The sequence below is a fragment of the Anoplopoma fimbria genome, chromosome 15 (genome assembly GCF_027596085.1).
Source record: "Anoplopoma fimbria isolate UVic2021 breed Golden Eagle Sablefish chromosome 15, Afim_UVic_2022, whole genome shotgun sequence".
Classification (NCBI taxonomy): domain Eukaryota; kingdom Metazoa; phylum Chordata; class Actinopteri; order Perciformes; family Anoplopomatidae; genus Anoplopoma; species Anoplopoma fimbria.
The window spans coordinates 19716501-19737572 of NC_072463.1; the positions used below are offsets into that span (position 1 = coordinate 19716501).

A 21072-nucleotide genomic window follows, 5' to 3' on the forward strand; every position below is an offset into this window, starting at 1 on the left:
GTTCCACTGTGTGTCTCTGCCAGAGAAACTCCATTAGCCCCGTTGTCCGGAGGATGAGACCATTATCAGCTGCGGGCTTCACAAAGCGCTTCAAATGACAATGCACTCCTCTTTCTACAGTGTCCTCTTGTGCAGGACCTTGAGTACCTGATATCTTTTTGTTTCACGTCAGCCTCTTTGCATCTGCATGCCAAACAGATATCATTATCTATGCACAGAGGGAGAGTCCTGTAGAGTACGTGGAGTGCAGGGTTGATTTGAGGTAACGCTCTCTTCTATCTCTAACCACAGTCCAAATGGTGAATGGTTTTTTTTGCTTCAGTCTAAACACTATTGGCCTCAAAATCCGCCTGTTTCTTCTTAACATAATTGTGTGTGCTAGCCTTTTAACTGTACGCGGTTTGACCACTCACCACAGTCTGTGGCGTCTTCCCCCTCGAGGCCGGGTTGGCAGCCCATGAAGCACCGGTAGGAGCCGATGGTGTTTTCGCAGCGCCAGGTACCACACACTGAGCTACCAAAGTCCTTGCACTCATTCTGGTCTGCACATTGAAAGAGAGAGAGAGAGAGGAAGAGGAACAGATGTTGGTTACTCACTGACAAACAGAGGCACAAACACGACCACATGTGCAATCAGACACTAACACGGGACGCATGCAACCACGCACACACACTCATATTCCCTCCACTGTTCTTCTTCTTCCAGTGTAATGGCTGTAAAGCAGGAGTCGGCCAGGAGGCCTGTGGTGTGGCTGTCCTCAGTAGACGCAGCAGGCAACAGGAATGGCCAAGAACAATATTATCACAGCAACCAAAGAACTTGTGAAGGAGCTAAAGGGAGACGTTCCAGAGGGAGAAACACCTCCTGTTCACAATGGGGTCATTCATTCTTCCCCCAGGGGAGAGGGAGTTCAGGGCTCCAGCCATGTAATCCAGGCACCCCTCACTCTTGAGACCATGGAGGAAAGCCTCTAAGCCAGGCTTGGACACTTTCACTGGAGCCCAGTCCCCACTGCCTATAGATAATCAATCAAAGCCAACTGTGCTTTACTGGGTACGCTTAAGCCTAAATGCAGCGTGACGATCAAACTGCTAATGCTGACATGTTGGTTTGCTCAGAGAGTAGATAAACCTCTGAGCAGAGTTACGGGTCAACATTCACTATGACACACACACAACAGAAAACATCGCAAGGGAGTTTTATTCTGTCTTACCTTCACAATCAGCCGTGTCAGCGTTGAACTTGAAGCCAGCCTCACACAAGCACATGAAAGAGCCATCAATGTTCAGACACTCGCCCCGGATGCACACATTGTCTTTACTGCATTCATCCACATCTAAGGCAGAGAGAGGGGGAAAGAGAGGCAGGCTCATTAAGAGAGATAATTAGAGAATAGGTGGGTCACGAGATTTGTTACAAATTGATTATCACAAAACATCCGCATATATCCTCCTTCTTTGTTAAGTCCACGGAGAACAAAACTCCTTTTCAGTATCAGAAAAAGAATGTGCAATCAAGCGCTTGTCTGAGCACATGAGGCATTGGCCATTTGGAGCACTTAACAGTATACTGGAAAACAGGAAACAAGGAGGAAAAAGAAACATCTATCCGCGCTTTCAGGCTGAGAACATTTCCCTCCGACTCGTAAAAATTAATAATGAATGCGACATGCTTGATTAGCTGTAGATTGGTGTATAATTGCGGCATTACAACATAACCTGTAAGGCACATGGACCTGCTGTAAAAGTTGGAGGAAAAGCTAGAAAGTATTGAAAAATCTTCGCTGGGGAAAAGACCGTCTTCCTTTTCCAACCTTTGATAATCAGATGTATCTTTCAGAGACGACAAGGCAAATACCCGTTTGCAAAGATAGGGAGAAAAAAAACAACCACATCAGCCCAGACAATGTGTAAAAACATAAATGTGCTGTGACTGGATAGCTTTGGAGTTCATTCAACGACTTCAAAGCCTGTACTGCACAGCAAGGTCATGGCTCAACCTGTTGATTTGGATGAAATGTGTGTTTCATTCCTTTCTTGCGTATGGTCTGTGTTTGCTGAAAGACTGGCCTGGTCAAGGCCAAGCATCATTTTGGCTTCACCTGACTTACACCATCTTTCATTCCCATAAACTCACATATCCTCATCCTCCCTTCTCCTCCACCCACAGGCTCATGTCTTGAGGGTCTGGCTTTCATTGCGTCAGCACTGTACACACAATGGCAGGCTGCAAGAAAATATACGACAACTGCTGATTTATAGGATAATTAGAGCCCAGTATTTGTTGTGGCGGGCAGCCAAAGTACCTGATGCATGCTGGACAGTTTGCTCAAAGTCTGTGTACGATATCTTAGGCACTCCAAGGCCAAAGCCACAGTGGAAGAATGTCCCTGCTCAAGGACTGAACCAGGTCCTCTACTACAAGACAAACTTGCCCATTAGAGGACCATGCCAGCGTCTTGCAGGGACCTGGACCCAGAGATCCAAACCTACCTGCCTCACATCACGACAGGATGTTTTACTGCCAGACATCCTGCCATTTACTTAACTTCACCACTTACTGTACTTGCAAGCCACACCAGAAATAACATTGATCCAATTCTGACATCCTAGCCAAAGTTATTTCATGTATTTTGATAGCAAAAGCTCCAGTTTGTTGAAATTAAAAGCCTTCCTTAGCTGACGATTAGGCTACATTTTTTCCCCCATGGCCGTGACCAGTGGGTCACTGGGTGCGGCTGGAATAACATCAAACTGATGTCTGAACGGAGAGTGGGTTGAGACAATTGATGAGGCCACGGCCCATTACACAGAAAGACCAGACTGAGCACCCATGCCAAGCGTCCCAGGCCTGGCCTCAGCACCCAGGGCAGTGTGGTGAGGATACTCTCCGTCACCCTGCCAGCACTCAATGAAGAGACTTGTGCAAACCAACAAGGTTACTGCAAAATGTTTTGAGTAATATGGATTAATTATTACGTTATTTGCAACTTTTCCAATTTTGACTCTGCCTCACCCAATTACACAAAGCCCATAAAATAATCTGGCAAAAAAATTCCCATTGCTATTACTGCTCTTGCAGCAGGGTGTTGCTGTACCTTGGCAGCCGGTCCTTCCATCGATGTTGGTATATCCATCAGGACAGATGCATGTATAGGAGCCCTGAGTGTTCAGACAGTCACCTTCTCCGCAGATCCCCATGATGGTTAAACACTCATTGACATCTGTCACGAATATACAAACACAGCTGTGTCAAGATGCCAACATGAGGTAAGCCACGGGAAGCAGCTAACCACTAATGGTATATATAATATATAATGTGTCAGATGATGTGTGCTTGTGTGTGTATACCTCTGCAGGACGTCCCATCCACCAGCTCCAGACCGGCGGGGCAGAGGCAGTTATAAGAACCGATGGAGTTGGTGCACTGGCCTCCCACACACAAGCTGGGGTCCTCACATTCATTTACATCTGCATTGACACACACACACACACACACACACACACACACACACACACACACACACACACACACACACACACACACACACACACACAACACACACACACACACACACACACACACAGACGTCATCAGTATGACATTTTCACACCAGCTGTAAATCACTGGGTCTCACTTCAAATTTGCCCAAGTTTTGTCATTTGAATGACGTGCTTCCAGACCACAGTGAACGTTTCAGGAAAGTCATGCATCATCATCTACAACAAGTAATGACTTATTCTTACTACAGTAGGCCATACTGTGCTGGAACGGATGACTGTGAGAATCATACAGTCAACCATCCCCACTGTGTCGTACCTTCACATGAGAGCCCGTTGGGAGCCACTGTGAAGCCTGGGTCACAGGCCATGCAGGAGAAGGAGCCCTCTGTGTTGGTGCAAATGCCAGTGGGGCACCTACCTGGCATCTGGCACTCGTCAATGTCTGAGATAAAGAAAAAGAATAAAAGGTTGGACATAGGTTATCATTTAAAGCACAGAAACCTCTCAAGAGTCCACTTTTGGACCATTCACTGTCTTATCTGTTAAAAATCACGTATGTGTGTGTGTGTGTGTGTGTGTGTGTGTGTGTGTGTGTGTGTGTGTGTGTGTGTGTGTGTGTGTGTGTGTGTGTGTGTGTGTGTGAGAGAGACTCAGCCCAACATACAGCAAGCAAAGCCCTCTTTATTAAATGGCACTGACAGTGGTTTATTAAAAAGGGTGGAAGGATAAGTATGCACGATGGTCATCGAATCCAGAACAGCAAGCTTTTACAGGTGGCGCATAAGTACTGTATCTACAAACAGTCACTGGCTCGCTGATATGTGATCATTGGAAATTCCTCGAGCCGTTACAGATTGTATTTCTCACGGAGAAGATAGTGTGGGCCATTGTTAAGTGATTGAGAAGGCTCCGTTTTGCCTTTGGGGTGAACAGAGCGAGTTCAACAGGGTGAGCTCGCTGCAGTGCATGGAAGGCATGGGAGTGGTTGATTTCATTTCAAATTAAGCCCTTAATATTTTCCATGGCATCGGAGACTTCCATTAAAATCCTATCAGAGGCCGACTTGGACGCAGGTTTGTTTTGTAAAAAATGTTCCCAGCGCAAAGACATATCAGTAGGGGATCTTCCTCCTGGGCTACATCCACGCTTCCATTCAAAAACACACCACAGTATATATGACTAACTGAGGCAATGTTTGATCCATTTAAACAGTCATCCCTTTTCTGCTTCCCATGAAGTCATGACAGATTTAACCTCACTGGATTCGTCAAAGCAGTCGTTTCACCGCATTGATCTCATAAATCATGTCATGACAAATTACTGAGCACTGTAAAGATTTTCTGTGATTATGTTCTGGGTCCAATGCATTTTTCTTTTTTACTCTGGTCTTCTTTATGTTTGGTACAATGTTTACCAAAGTGACAGCTCAAAGTGTTCTAAGGATGTAGGTAAACAAAGAGGTAGTTTTACCCTCACAGCTGTAACCGTCCCCAGACAGTTGCAGACCGGCTCCACAGCTCCTGCAGGTGAAGGATCCTGGGGTGTTCAAGCAAAGCTGGCCCAGGCAAATATTAGCCACCAAACACTCATCCACATCTGGACACAAAGACATGGACACATCATAGCACAGATTACCATCTCTGGCTTCAAATATATAAATGCCCGCCAGTTGTAATCAGTTAGATGGGTAATCACTAGAACTAGGAATTACAAATGTCGACACCTCTATCTTTTTAGCTGAGCTATCTGCAGAACATTCGCCTGACATCATCTTGTTCTATTTGAGGGCTGGTGTCTCATTTGTTTTGAGCAAGGATCAGACAAGTTGTGCCAGAGCCAGAGGGGTCCAGTATCCAGCTATGATGTGATGTCTAGGAGGAGTATTTTGGGGTTTTGGAGTCTGATGATAGTTCTCTGGGGTTCAAGCTGTCACACCATGAAACATGTTTATCAGAGCTGGCGCATACACTCCTTAATTGGGTATTTAGGCAATGTCTGGCATGTTTGAATAGAAAAGGCAGCTACGAACACCTGTTCTCAAGTATACAAACATTCCAGCACAAACATAGCCAAAAGCCTCACCATCACACTGTTGTCCATCCTCAGAGACTCTAAACCCGGGTTGACAGACGACACATGTGAAGGAACCCTCTGTGTTTGTACATGTTCCCTGGGGGCATGTAGTGGGCAGCGCACACTCATCAATATCTGGCGTGAAAACAACACAGAACTGTTAGAACTTACTGCCCGACAGCCAAGAAAAAAACCCCCACAAATTCCTGTTGAAAGGCAAGAACCACTTAGTTCTTACAGGCTGAATAACACACGTATTGTAATATGCAGGAGTTCATTTAAAAGTGGTGTCGAATAAACCAACCTTCACAGAGCTCCCCGTCATATGATACTCTGTACCCTGTCGGGCAGTTCTCACAGGTGTAAGAGCCTTCTGAGTTTAGACAGATCCCGTTGGAACAGGTAGACAGGGACTGGCACTCGTCAACATCTGGGCGAAATACATGCACACAAGCACAGACATGCATGGACACTGATTAATATAAAGACAGAGTAATATGTGGAGGGAGTTCAGTGGCACAGGGGTTTTAATGGTGATGTGACAAACTATCCAGATGTGTTGAGTAAGTCTTCAACAGTTGTAAAAGCACTAATGGTTTTAACTCAATGAGGGAGCACAGCTGAAGATTGAGTTTACCTTCACACCTCTGCCGGTCTTCAGACACCCTGTAGCCAGCCTTACATCTGGTACAGGTGTAGGATCCCTCCGTGTTGGCACACACTCCACCAAGACACAGATCCCCCTGGGCACACTCATTTATATCTGGAAACACCAATAACAAATTCACCACAACTGTGCCGACCAATCATCCCCATCTACCAGTTAAGGGTAAATCATTTAACAGCCAATTTCATACCATCACATCTCATTCCATCAGCTGACGGACCAAACCCAGGCCTGCAGTTCTGGCAAGTGTAAGAACCTGCAGTGTTGATGCAAATTCCCGCAGGGCAAACGTTACCAGTTTTGCACTCGTTGACATCTAACAAAAAAAACAAAAAAATTTCAGACATCATACTGCTGTCGAGAGAGCTCAACAAGCTGAGAAGTATGCAGTGATGAGTTACGCCCAACAGCTCGAAATAATCCTTTGCAGACCTTCACAGGTTTTGCTGTCTGAGGTGACTTGGTAACCATGGTTACAGATGCATCTGTGGGTGCCGTCCAAATTGACACAGCTGCCGTGGAGACAAACTCCAGGGAGCCCACACTCATCCACATCTGGAGGGAAGATACAGAGGAAAAGAAAGGGGGCCTCAGAAAATAAAGACAACCACAAACTCTTCGTAGCCTTTTTTTAAAATACGTTCAATGGAGCTGAGAGGCTTCTGTAGTAGCACTGTGGAGAGGTATTCACAGAGCTGTTATATGGGACGTTATGACTGTCTGACTGACCTTCTGACTGAGAGTTACCTTGGCAAACGTTGTCCGGTGAGACTTTGTATCCTTGGAAACAGTTGCATCTATAGGAGCCCTCTGTGTTGACACACCTACCACCACCGCACACTGTTTGGTTCAAGCACTCGTTAACATCTGAGGACAGAAGTCAGGAAAGGACACAGCATATATATGAGAGGGAGATTTTAGGTTTCATTGTGCCACAATTAAACTGTGTGATTAAAGAGTCAGCTCAATCAAATTGAAAATTTTGTTTACTCAACCTCTAATGGTATCTAGAAAGGCCACAGCTGGGATAGCTGAACCCCATTACAGTGAAGGTAAATGGAATTTCAACTGTGGTGCTCACAGCATTGATAAAATAACGAAAACATTCAACAACAACCAGGTGACAACCTCCGGGTCTGAAAAGTGAAGCCTATATGGACTGCGTGTAAACTTTCATTCTCCCTACTGGCCAGCAGGGGGGCCTCCTCTGGTTACAAAAACCAGTCAGATTGTATAGAAGTCTCAGAGAAAATGACCCTACTTCTCACTAGATTTATTCCCTCAGTAAACATTGTATACATGGGTTTATGGTAGCAATTGTTAGTTTCAAGTCTTGTTTAATATCAAATGATGTTCATTAAGTTGATTTTGGTCCCATTTAGAGTAAAGAAGACGATAACACTTGGTATGATTTGGGGTGTTGCTGCCTTTTGATTGACAAGTCGCTGCCACAGTGTTGTCTGGTCCGGGAGTTGTCTGCATTTTCATGTTACAGCGTGTGGTTGTAATTAGCCCCACCATGCAAAAACCAAGATGTGATGGCCAAAAAACAAGATGGCGATGGTCAAAAAACAAGATGGCGATGGTCAAAATGCCGAACTTGAGGTTAAAAAATGACAGTCCTTAAACCAATGGGTGACGTCATGTTGACTACGTCTATTTTTTAATTACAGATTTTGACAGCAACACATCTTTCCCAGTATGTCCCAGTTATACTTCCTAACCCAGGGAAATCCCTGTTCCTGTTTTCTTCCTGACTATTTCTGTGGTAGAAAATAGTTCCCCTGAAGTCTTCACAGCAAAAGAAACATCGCTGCTGAGTTTTGTAAGTGTAGTGTCTTGATGACAAAACTCCATTTCTCTCCATTGTATACAATAGGAGTGAAAGTAAAAACTCAAAGACATAGTTTTCAAAACATGAAGCAAAACTATGTGAAAATAGTGTCAAAATATACAAATATACAATTAAATGTTGCATCAGTAAAAAGGAAGCAAGTACAGCATAGATTATGTGCTAAATGACCATCATTAAATTACATCATTGCCTCATTCATGAGGACATTTACTATTTGCAGAAGTAGTGAGTCAGAACAGTTGAGCCAGGAATTATATTTGTGGGAAAACTTCATGCGGAGATAATGTTTTATGGTGGAAGTGTGAACAATGGCAATTTTTCAGCCTGTGTAGATGTGGGCTGAGAAAGTCTGATCATGTGACTGTAAGAGACAGAGAAAGAGACAAGGAGGCCTCATGAGAAATGAGGAAGAGAAAGAAAAAGTATTTGTCTACAAAGGAGGTGAAGAGAGGACATGATAGAGTTGAAACAGAGAGCTCACACAGTGAAAACACAGCGAGAGAGTCACAGACAGGGTTTTGTTTGCCTAGCAGTGGGCACTGCCAGACGTCTGTCAGAATGACCCAAAGCTTTGTTTCTGCAATCGTCCCACATCTCTCAGGCCTCCGCGATAAGCCCTGACAGGGGAATGGAGCAGTTTTCTCTATCACACCAGCAATTAGGCTTATCCACGATTCGGCCAATTGGGCCCAAACTACTGTGCTACTGTCAATTGACTGAAGCAAATACTGGAAACCCAGCGCTCATGTTTTATGTGACTCTCACAGCGCCAGACGTATAGCGTTGGCTTGTTAGCGCTGCCTGGGCGGATGTCGGAGTAAAAATATTTACCTCCAATGTTATACCTCATTTACAGGGTTCCCTCAGTTGCTATTTATACACCACCGGTTTTTTTTAAACAAAATTAATAACATGAGCGGACTCACAAACAGAAAAGTAGCTCAAGTGGAGTTTTCTTTGGAGGCAAGGGAATTAAGAGACTTAAAACAAAGTCGTCAGACTTACTGAGAAATTTATCAAAAAGGACAAAAAATGACCACTAAAGTTAATTTCCATATTTTTCCATCCTCATTCTGTCTTTTAGCTTTTTCACATTTCTGGAATACTCATTCCAAGAGATCAGGTTTCCAAACAAATTAGAGGGGTGCAAGGTCATAGAGAGGGGATGTGGTAAGTGAAACCAGTCAGGCTCTTATGTAACAGGGCCACTTTCAGGTTTGGAGCTTCTAGCGCTTTAACTCAACACATACCAAATGTAGTTTGTTGGCCATTTGTGTATTCAAATCTAATAATAATAGTTTGACAGCGGCCCACAGACAACACTATGGGTGAGTCAGAGAATTTATTTGCGTGTCGGGAGCTCTCCGTTGAGGGGAATTGATCCTGTGACCTTCTCATATGTCTCCTGTGATTGCTCGGTCCTCTCACCTAGCCCAGCAGTGGTAATAAAGCCTCTGTTGGGCCCGACAGTACAGTGGCCAGAGCTCTCCAACAATAATACGCTGTTTGTTTAAGGCTGCGGCCAAGAGAAAATATTTGGACTCTCCCAAATTGAAGTATTTTAAACAATCTTTTTACGGGGGCCAGTGATATCAAAAGATCAGCAATAACACGGTGAATGTGTTTAAACAATATTGAGGGCTATGCAGAGGCTGTTAGGTGGAGCAGTTGATATAGTCTACGTGGAAACGCTGAATGGAGAGAGAGGGTATAGGGTTGTGTTCGGCCCACACAATATAGCCACCATCACTGTGGTTATGGGCTGTCGTGGGGGCCCAGTAGTGGTCCCCACTTGATAATAAAAACCCATTATAAAGTATTTTAAAGCATAAAATACAATTTATTTTTTATGATTTTTTCGTGCACATCAGCAGCCAGCGAGCCTTTGTGAGCGAAAAAAACGCAATTCAGTAAAACTAATTCAGCTTGTGCTATTTGGTGAACTGTACTGCATCATACGCTGTCAGCAAGTCATAATGACATGGCGTGTTGCCATGACACCTTGGTTATTTTTTGGCGATGCCAACTGGGAGCAGCAGCTTTTTTCTTTGTAAATGTTACCTAATACAGGAAGCTTTTACAACGTAAGAGGGAAACCCATCTTTTTTCCATGCAGCGGTCGGAAACACCCTTAAGAGTTTGGGTGGTGCTGCTGCTATGATCAGGTGTGGGGTTGTCTTACCCACACATCTTTCATCAACAGGCCTTAACCCCGGGCCGCAGGCCTGGCACTGGAAGGAGCCAAGAGTGTTGACGCAGACACCGTTGGGACAGGAGCTGGGATCTCTGCACTCATCTACATCTGCTCCGGGGGGAGGGTGGGACATATAACAATTTGAATTGGTTGTTAGTAAAACAATGTGCACACTCATGGGAGAAAGGGGGTGTCGAATGATAATATGTACAAACACACAATCCCTCCGTCACAGAATGAGCATAGTTTTTTTCCTGGCTTTAACTAGAGGAAAATACATGTGTTTTGTTACCGAGCTACACATCAACTCATGGCAGCAAACAAATAGGCCTGGGTAGGACTGGGCTGTTATATGAACTGAATGTGTGCGTAGGCGCTTGTGCATGCATTTCACCTTCGCATTGGCCCCTCCAAGACTTGGCGTAGCCACTGCTGCATTCACAGGTGTAAGATCCGTCTGTGTTGACGCATTTGCCATTCTGGCACTTGTTGGGCATGCTGCACTCATTAATGTCTGCCAGTTTGAATGAAAAACAAGGAGAATGGAAAAGAAAGTGACTATTGTGCTCCACAGCATTCATTAGGGCAGGATGCATTTTAAATGAACAGCGCTGACAGACGAGAACTTGCGGTGCTCTAGCAGAGAGTCTGAGAGCCAACAGCAACCAGTGGTGGCTTTCATCCATGGGAAACATTATGTCTCCTGCTGTCATTTGGGTTGTGTCTCACCTTGACAGAACTTCCTGTTCTGGGTGATCACCTGGCTGTAGCCGCTGTGGCATTGACAGGTATAGGAGCCATAGCTGTTTAAACAGTGGCCCTTCCCTTCACATGGGTCCTCGTCACATTCATTCACATCTGAAATGGTAGACAGGGGAAGAAAGTAAGAGAAGAGGAGGCAGAAGACAGAGAAGGTGACAACCTTAGATCAAATGTGACATTACATTTCAGTTCCATTCCACCAGCAGAGACTGTACACTTTCCTAGCCCTGACTGTGGTGCTCTTCTACTGTGCAGACATTCCTCAGTGATGGACCAGAGCCCAGCTGAGTAGAGCAGAGGCTGCAGCCAAGGCCTTCACCGTGAGGTAAGGGATCACAGCGGCGTGGCAGCTCTTTGGATGGCCTGTACGCCGTTGTCAGGCTTCACGGAACAGGTCAACATAAACAAACTGATCTCTTTCATTTTGGCCCGCTTCATTTCTCGAGGCTTCTGTGCCGTGTAATGTTTGGTGTTGAGGACTTGCTTGCGCAGAGACGATGATAGACAGAGCCGCCGGGGCCTCTGGTGTCAGTGGCATGTGTGTGTTTGTATGCCCCTCCTTCCCTTTGAGTGTCCCACTGTTACCCCTGTCTATCTCCGTCTATCTCCCTCTCTCTCCTTCACTCTCTCCCTCTCTCCCATTGTTACTTACCAATGCAGTTGGTCTGCAGTGCGCTGAGCTTGAACCCCGGCTCGCAGTTGCAGGTATAGCCGGTCTGCACAGGAATACATCTACCAGGGCCACATATGGCGGGGGCGATGGCACACTTGTCAATACCTACAAAAAGCCAAAGAGATGTGCATAACTCATAAGGGGGACAAGAATATTTTTGACCAAGGGTTACGTAACCTTACAGGCACCGTAAAAAAACTGCATTCCACTAACACATGTTGTTTTCCATGGAAGCCAGTCTTGCTGTTTTATAGGTGAGGTCTTGGATGAGAGGACTGGTTTTACAGCACTATAGTGTTCTAACAGGTGGTATGGAGCTCTTACAAAGGGGTCAGTGAGAAGCAGGTCATGCACAATAGAGCCTGACATTGGTGTTTTTTTTGTGTTTTTCTGTCCAAATGGACTGTGGTAAAACAGACAGTGAACTGGGCCCCTGTGTTTTGTTAAGGAAGAGAAACCTCAGTAAACTATGTCTTTCTCTATAGGATTACTGTAAATTATCCTCTTCCTCTCACTCTCTCTGAAACCCCAATACACACTTTAACCCTGTAGTCCACTCCTGCTCTATTTTTCTATCTTGCCTGTGTCTTCCCCTTTTAAGAGGCACACTCTTGTTCTCTCGCCCTCTCACCCTCTGTGCAGAACAGCATCTTCAAGCCAAATTGGCTCTGAGAAAAGGGGTCAAATAAAAACATAATACAAGCTCTCCTCGGTTTAACTATGGGTAAGCCTGAAAAAATGTCTTACGAGTTGCACAGATGTCTGCCAGCACAAAAGCAGCACAGCAGCTCTGTGCTGCTTTTGTGCATGGTCGACCTACCCACCTGTCAATTAGACATTGGGGATTTTAGATCCAGTTTTTAAAGAAAGCTCAGGCGTTCAATATGTGTCTTCTAATGTATGTTTTACCTTTAGCTGAGTCTGTGTGGGTTGTGTCCTCTGAATCTGGCCTCAGGTTGATGATGGCGGAGTCTGGAGAAGCCTCTGTGATGACAGATCGAGACCGGGTGAGTGCAAAAACACTGTGAACCACTAACACTGTGACACATAATAAATTCTCGTTGTCTACAAGCTAAACGAGACACTGCCTGGTTTTCCCAACCACTACTGCCTCAGCTGTCACTCACTGGGCAGCTATATATATATATATAAACGATCTACGCTTTCCTCCAGCCTAAAAACAGTAAAAGGACCAAAATAAATCAAGTTGACTCATTGAACGTTGTCAAACTTCAGACTTTAATGTCAATGTTTTCGCTGGCGTGAGGGCAGAATCGAGACCGCCACCAGAGTAAAAATTTATAGAAAACACATCACATGACTGTGCCTGACTGAAAATTGGCCTTTAAGCTTCGACATGCTAAGTCAAACCACAAGGGGCATGAAATATCAGCATTGTGGCACTTGTTGACAGTGAACAGGTAGAATTGTATGATTCTGTACGATTAAAGCCAATAGTCAAATACCTGGATATGTCAGTGGTGAGTCGGTCACAACAGCTGGCTAGAAAACAAGCAAATATTACATGTTAAAGATTTGTGTTACATTTCATTACCATATTCATGGTCATACAGTAGGTCTGCTTTTGTTGGTGTATTCTGTGTTAATTACATTACATTACATTACATTACAGTCATTTAGCAGACGCTTTAGGTGTGTGTATCTACCAAAATGTGGTCTGAATAAGTTATATAATCATAACAAACCCTCCAGCTGAGATAGCTAGAGCATATCGTTCTAAGATAAACATTTCAAAAATATGTGCCAAAGAGGTTGACAGGGAGGAGGAACTTACCGGGCTCAGAATTTCCACATCTGCAACGAGACAGAAAGAAGAAGAAAAGTTTATCAGTAGCAAAAAGTTGCCATTCTGTTCGCATTAACGAGTACCATTATGGCTACAATCAAAATACACAGCAGCCCATGTTCTCTTTAGAGACTTCGCTCGCAGCTTTGGAAGTCTTTATTTCTAATAGAACAAAGCTTATTGCTTAGACTACTGGCCATGGAAAAATGTGATGAGAGACAGGGAAAAAGATATCTCTAATAATGAAGACAAACATCCCTAAATATTTACACAATGGTCTCCTCATATAAATCAAGATGTCTGAGCTTTGCCAATAAAGCATTTCAAACGCATTAAATCAGGAAGATACATTTACAGGAAATCCTGAGGATTTAGATGTATGGCCCATGTGGATTACTTGTGTGCATTTCTGTGATGCTCAAATGGGTTTCACTTTGATGGATAGGGGGGACTTAAGTACTACTCAAAATATGTTAACTGTTGGATCAAGCATGTATTTATATATTGAGATAAAAACGTCCTGTTGATAAAAAAGTTGATCCATTTGCATCCTGTAGAAAATAAAATCTGATAGTGCTTTACTCAGCTTCCCTGCAGTGTATATGCCATGTGTTGTGGCAAAAGTGAACACCATGTTTGGACAACAAAAGTGCATACTATAATTTACCGTCAGCTTGGCAGAGATTTAATGTACCGAGCATTTTATTCTCACCCTCTGGCTGCATAGGTGTCTCTCTGGCTGGGTGAGAAGGATGGAGAGGCTGCTGTGGAGTCAGAGGGTACCGGGGTGCTTGTGGTGTCTCAGGGTACTCGGGTATTGGGGTACTTGTGGCGTCTGTGGGTAGCTGGGATATTGTGGCCTGCTAGGTTGGGGCAGCCAGGGCTGGGAGGATGGAGGTTGAGGGAAATTGGGGCTTTGCTCCTCCCATGACACTCCTGTGCTCTGCAGTTCCTCTTCCCCCAGCTGTGTCACAGAAATCTGCACATCAGAGCGCGAGTAGGTGTATCCATGACCAGCTGGGCAGATCTCCTTGAAATGGTCTGCAGGGTAGGAAACACATAGCAGCAAACAACAGAATTAAACAAAGTTTAATTGTGGCTCATATTTCGGTCTGATATTCAGAGCAATACCATAAGCCATCCGTGTAATATTGTTATGTTGAGCATGCTGTGCTGTGAATGAGGGGGTCGGATTTCGGCTCTTGCCGCAGAACTAGCTAGCTGGCAGGCCGGTGACAGCTGTCACAGAGGGCTACCAGCAAGGGGATTTGGAAAGTTTGGGGGATATCTGCACACTCAAACAGACACAGCTATGCCAGTGGAGGAAGTAGAGGATCGTGTAATACTGACTGACCTTTGAACTCTTTTGTGTAGAGGCATGTGAGGGAGAGTCTAATGGAGGATTGGCGTGCTACATAAAAGGACGGAGTCTGCACCTCTTTGTGTCGGAGCCCAACAAACCTCAGCAATGGTGAATCCATTACAAGTGAGAAAGCACTGTGTCCCCTACCTGACCTGTAACCAGCAACTCTACGGCAAAAGAGTCTGGAATAGAGATATGAGTAATGACAGATATGTGGTCGCTGTAAATGCAGGAAAATGTTGATATGATAGGCTACTGAATGATGAATTTAAAGTGGTGGGAAATTTGGGCTACATATGATCAGGATCCGCATCAGAGGAACTGCAGTAAATATCGAATGAAAGTCCACCGGCTCATGTTACCAAGTCACAAGTAATGGGCCTGGCTGCTTGGTTCAGAACATGGCTCTAACAGCTTGACAGGCCATACAAAAGCCAGTTTCTGAAATAATCAAAGGCTGTGTGTCTGTGTACTGTGTCGGTCCTGGCTGAACAGCACCATGGAGGTCTGTGTCTGTGATATCTGATCTATGGCAATCCCTATGAATCACTGGCCAGTACAGACACTCCATAAAACCAGCCTGTTTCCCTCAGAGACTTTGAAGATTAGATCGGTATGAAAAAAAAAAAAAGATGACAACTACTTCCCATGTTTCACTTGGCCAAGCTGTTTATTTCTGCTGTGAAGCTTTGCCGGCCTATTCGTGGGGTTTCTCTCTGAGGGTTGGAGTGATAACACAAGACGGACTCCCACTATTATGCAGCTTCCAAAATATGAAAACTGTAATGTTTTTGGTCCTCTCCAGGAACATTTGGTTATTTTGAACTGCTGTACAAGCCTGGCAAAGAGCAAAATGGTGACTGAGTGGTAAACATCATGTGCCTGGACTTTCATTACCATTGCTAGCCCTTGCAAAATATTACATGTGACATTCTATATCTGCAAAAGTGTTTTCCGTGCAGATGGACGAGGAAATAAGTCTTATATTTAAACAGTGTGGTGTGTAGGGAATTTGGCACAAATGCGGCAGCAGAGTCACTTTCGGAGGCTGTACCTGATCCCGGCAAAGGACAGCGATCACACCCGGGGCCCCAGGCCTTGCCCACGCGGCTACAGCAGCAGATCTGCTTGGTGATGTGTTGAGGTAGCTGCAGGGAGCATGTGCCCACTGATACCGACCGGTAGCAGAATGCCCTCTGGTCAGACACAGCCTTGTCCGCTAGGGAGAGAAGCGATGGGTCCTCCTTATTCCAGTGCAAAACATGAGAGAATGACCACAGCCTTAATTTAATAGTGATACTTACAGACACAATGGCTCCTGTCAGCATCCAACAAGAAGCCTGGTTTACACGTGCACCTGTAGCTTCCTCTGTTGTTGAGACATTCAGCGTTCTTACAGAGCCCGGGCAACAGGCACTCGTTGATATCTGTGAAAGATGGAGTACGTCAGTCATGGAGAATCTCGTCCATTCGCATTATGGAAATATCATGAAGTCATGTTTTTCCTCAGACAAGCAAAAAACAATCCAATATAAAACTGATTTGTTCTACAGTTTTTCTCGTTGAGTATACAGAGGCAGAGCCTTCATACTCACAGACCAGCAGCGATGATGTAAGGCTTTTAAGGATGATGTAAGCATTCACACCTTAAAAGGTGACAAAATATTGCAAAGGATCATGTATTCAAAAACCGCCAGCTGCTGGGAGGTGTTGAAATATGGTATATTTCAAGTTTCACAATTGTATGAAAGCAAGGAGGAGTGATGACATGAGGGAAGCATATAATAAATATGACCACTGTAAACCAGAATACACTTCTAATTGCAAGATATTATAAACTCTCATGGCTGTGATAGCCTTGACTTTAAAATCTGGACAATCACAGGGAAGAATGTTTTAGATTATTATCTTCCTCAGTGTTCAATGAAGTCACAGCATCCCTCACTTACGTCAATTTTTCCCTTTCTGACTTCTGCACCGTGTGCTGGAGCGATACAGTGACCAGTGGAGTTTTCTTATTGCTCCAACAGCGCCAGGAGTCAGTAAGCCAAATGCAGGCAAGCAAGCCAGTTAATGTGCCAGGAGCATAGGGGGACATATTTCAGGCGCTTAGTCATGCGATTGCGAGCACACTGGGACCAGGCAGAGTTTGTTGTTCTACCGTGTTAAACAAAGAGTACATCATTAGGTCTTTTCCCATTGCTTTGATGACTGGAACCGACAGCCTGCCACCACAGATTTTCCCAATTCTAATTAATCCGCTCTTGTTTTCTTGTTTTGCTTCCTGCTGGAAAAAGTGAGTTTACAAGGGATTGAGGTCAATAAATTATGTGTACTGAAGCAAATCTAGAGAATGCCTCAATGTTATTTTAGTTGTTTCTTCTTTTCTATCCCTGTTGCCCTTTTTTCCCCTATGTTATGACAACGTAAACAGGCCTGTGTCTCTGTTAGTAAAAGCGACCTGTTTGGATGAGCAAGGATGAGGCACACACTGTGAAGACAATGAAGCAGACCACAGACGCCATGCCAGCCTGTGCTGATATACACACTTTACAGAGGTGGGGACAACAGTATTCTTGTACAGGTACTGTGGGAGCTGGGTTTAGTTTAAGCAGCATGCTATCTGGTCAGAGTTCAGGTCAGCGTTGGGCTCAGCCTTCATCACATGGGGCCTTTAATCCATGGTTTGGTTTGGAGTCCCAGATTAGTGCTATTGTTACAGTCTGCCTGTGGGTTGATTGTGATTGAAACTGACATCCATGACAACCTGTCATGATCAACACTAATCTCAACACCTATTTTTAATCTATGCTCGGTTGCTCTAGTTGACATGGTTGTTTTTAGCGTCTAGTGATACATTTGGATGACTTCCATACATCTGAGTCTCCAAACTGCATTAAGTGTCAGCCAGTCTGCTGCGACCTTACTTGACCTTAGCCACTTATGACTTCTGGAAAAAACAATACTCACATAAACACCGGCAGACACTGTAAAGGAAATTGGCTGCATTACCTTCTTTAATATGTATTGGCTGTTATGGCTGAAGGGAGTACCTAGTGACTACTTTGGAAGTCTCAAACCAGACATAACTTATGGGGCCAGAAAGGCATCTGTTCAGAAACTGTGAGTAGAGGGAATGCGCATTCTCAAAATACAGCCAAAGCAGCCATTACTGAGAAAAGTACATTTTCACAAGCAAATTCCTGCTGTATAACCTAATATATAGAGGCCCCAACCTGTTGCAGTATTCAATACGACAAATTCCAAATGTCAGTGTTTTAAATTTGTTAGTAACTCTTATTAAGTTGACCCAAAATGTCAGGAGAGTTACGTAAGACTTCCATCATCTCCTTTTTAAAGTGGTCTATGAGTAATATGACCTGCTCCCGGCACCGGTTTACCACCCACAACACAGTCTGCATCTATATATGCCATTCATCTAACCAGTACAGTTACAAATGGCCAACTCAGCAGAACTAGTTTCTGAGAAGCAGCTTCTGAAAATAAGGAATCGTCTGAATTCAGAGAGCATTGCGTGGCTCTGATGGGGCATCTTATCTTAGCGTGAACGTCACTGAAGGGTCAGGGGGATGCAAGCAGTAAATTATGCCTATTACCGAATATGAGACAAGCTCTGCGTTATTCCAATAAAATACACTATAAACAGCCCAGACTGGGAGCCCCAGTTTAGCAAGCTGGACGCCATCCTGATAATAATGACAAAATCACAGAAAAAGCAGGTTTTTACTCCCTGGCAGTTACTGTGAAACCTGAAATTAGAAATAATTTAGGGGAATGGAGCAGCAGCTGAACGGGACAGAGAGTTTAAAGCGCTCCAGTAAATATTGTGGGTAACCGTTTTTGGAACTCAAGAAATGAGCGACTGAAGGGGGAGGAACATCTTGAAACAATCAAAAAAGAAAAGTATGAATAATAGAAAGATACATTTCCACATGTTTTGGCTTGTTGACACACTGTTGGAAAATAAATGTGTCCTTGTCCACATGTCTGTATTTCTATTCAAATATGTTCCCCAGCTCAGGCATTACCTGAAAACATCCGTGAGCTAATAGTGTTGCACTGCGTGTATCAGAAAACATGATGAACTTGCTGAACCAGTGGATGAGAAAATGAACGCAGTCTAAGCTATCCACTGGACCATTATGTTGTTTCACTCCATTGTGCTTCAGTAAGCGTGGTCCTTTGGATCATGACACCATGAATCAAGTCATTGACACAGCTCAGGTAGAGTGTCAGAAAAGCTGCATTTTGTTATTGAAAGTATCAGCGTCAGTTGCAGTGTTCAGAGATTAAGCAGTGCATTTTTCCTGTGTCTTTCAGCCGCGGTTTATTTGTTTATTTGAACTAATTCCAGTGCTGTATACTAACACCAGCAAATATAAACAGTCTGAATTCTCTCGTGGGAGATTGTCTACAGAGTTGACACTGTGGGTGGCTTCAGCCAGCTGTCAACAAGACACCTCTGGGATGCTGCAATAGAGGAAAATACAGTGTATGCTTGGGAACAGTTGTTCATACAGATGGCTGGTGGAGCTAGCAGTTATACAGGTTTTCTCTGCTGTCATAAATAGGGAGGCTGAGCAACAAACAGGTCTTCAACTAGACCAAAATACTCAGAGAGCCATATTTAACATAATCGCAGCCTGCTGTACCATTATCAACTGAGAACACTAAAGGCCAATTAAAACAGCAGCCGCAGGTGCTTATTGGCTGCTGAACTGTGACCCTGGACCAAGGCTAATTGTAGTCTTGACCTGGTTCCCATAGGGGCCAGATGTACAGCAAGCAATACTTTTATAGGGGTCCACAGGGGTCCATGTATGCATGGTAACATATGGGCAGTACGTTTTTTATCAGTCCTTGCCATTAAATTTAATATAAGCTACGTTTTTGTTGTGGGTAAGCTACATATTAAAATATGCAGTGGGTTAAATCATATGATAACATTCAGAACATACTGAACCTTTCACACATTCATCAACATATTTTAAAGCTTACCTTGACAGTGTGTGAGATTCATTCGTTTAAAACCTTTGGGACATTCCACTTGTCCGTTTGCGATCACTGCATATGCTGCAAACAGAGAGAGAAAGCACAGCTTTAGGAGAGCAAAAAGATCTGTGAGCGCCGAGCCTTTCTGTCACAAAGCATTGCATCCATCACGCAGGGGGAGAAGAGGAGCCTGGCTTAAGGAAGGGACCATATAACTTACAGATGTGAGCGTCTTGGCAAGAGGAAAAATGAGGGGACCCACAGCTGGGCCCCGTGGGACTCCAGAGTGAGTGTATGGGAATGGATACCCATCAACCAGGTTTATAAGACAGCACTGCCATCCAGCAAAATGTAAGGAAAACAATGTACGTCATTTATAATCATATGACCTATAACTCTTCTCAACCCCAAGGGACAGATGAAGGAAGTGCTTACATCATAAATATGTTGAGGAAGCCTACGTGACAGACCTGACCTTTATCATCAACCGCAGTGCGAATCCACTTAAACAAGAGACTAATGCTTTACTGTGCACACTTGGAAGGACGATAAATGTACGGCCCACAGGAAGGTGATTGGCTCAAAACTTCTTCTGGCTTGTTTTCCCCAAAGCATTGGAAATCATATGCTGTGTGCTTCAGGTGTGTACATTACAGGTTCACAGAAGTGCTGCAGTAAGTAACCCAGTGTGGCCATAGTGACAGAGGCCTGAAAACATTATGATATTACTCATTCGGCACGTAGTCAGGCACCCGCATGCTACATTAATGTACAGAGAGGTCAATGTGACTATCACATGGCCAAGAAAAAAGTCTGTTTGTGTTTGAGTGTGTCTGTATCTGAGTGTTTGACAGAAAGAGAGAGAGAGAGAGAGAGAGAGAGACAGGGTGATTATTAGTAGCAGATCTTTCCATGACACAAACTGAGATGAAATATTTTGTTTCATATCATGTTGAAAGGAGATGATCCAACCTCTGATTTTGGAGGGAAAAATGTGTGTTTGGGTGAAGAAAACTTTAAGAATAACGACATGCTTATTAGCATGACGGAACTGTTTCTCACTGTTACAGCCTGTTCAAATTACAGTCATAAATCAGACAACTAAAAGCAATGATGGTTGAACTGTGCTTTATATTGCTTTCTAATCCTGATAGCCGTGAT

The 21072-nt window shown here is 44.2% G+C and overlaps 1 protein-coding gene across 1 annotated transcript in view; it reads right to left on the reverse strand.

The window, feature by feature from the left end:
- Positions 1 to 21072, reverse strand: part of LOC129103134 (latent-transforming growth factor beta-binding protein 2-like) — a 77870-nt gene that overhangs the window by 14168 nt on the left and 42630 nt on the right. Inside the window, 24 exon segments of the mRNA XM_054613433.1 lie at positions 414 to 542; positions 1215 to 1337; positions 3099 to 3224; positions 3352 to 3471; positions 3821 to 3946; positions 4975 to 5100; positions 5587 to 5712; positions 5882 to 6007; positions 6215 to 6340; positions 6435 to 6560; positions 6677 to 6799; positions 6992 to 7111; positions 10282 to 10401; positions 10688 to 10807; positions 11023 to 11151; positions 11708 to 11833; positions 12638 to 12712; positions 13195 to 13231; positions 13524 to 13543; positions 14248 to 14346; positions 14349 to 14576; positions 15953 to 16117; positions 16203 to 16325; positions 19918 to 19992. Of these exon segments, the coding sequence (XP_054469408.1) occupies positions 414 to 542; positions 1215 to 1337; positions 3099 to 3224; positions 3352 to 3471; positions 3821 to 3946; positions 4975 to 5100; positions 5587 to 5712; positions 5882 to 6007; positions 6215 to 6340; positions 6435 to 6560; positions 6677 to 6799; positions 6992 to 7111; positions 10282 to 10401; positions 10688 to 10807; positions 11023 to 11151; positions 11708 to 11833; positions 12638 to 12712; positions 13195 to 13231; positions 13524 to 13543; positions 14248 to 14346; positions 14349 to 14576; positions 15953 to 16117; positions 16203 to 16325; positions 19918 to 19992 (2814 nt within the window).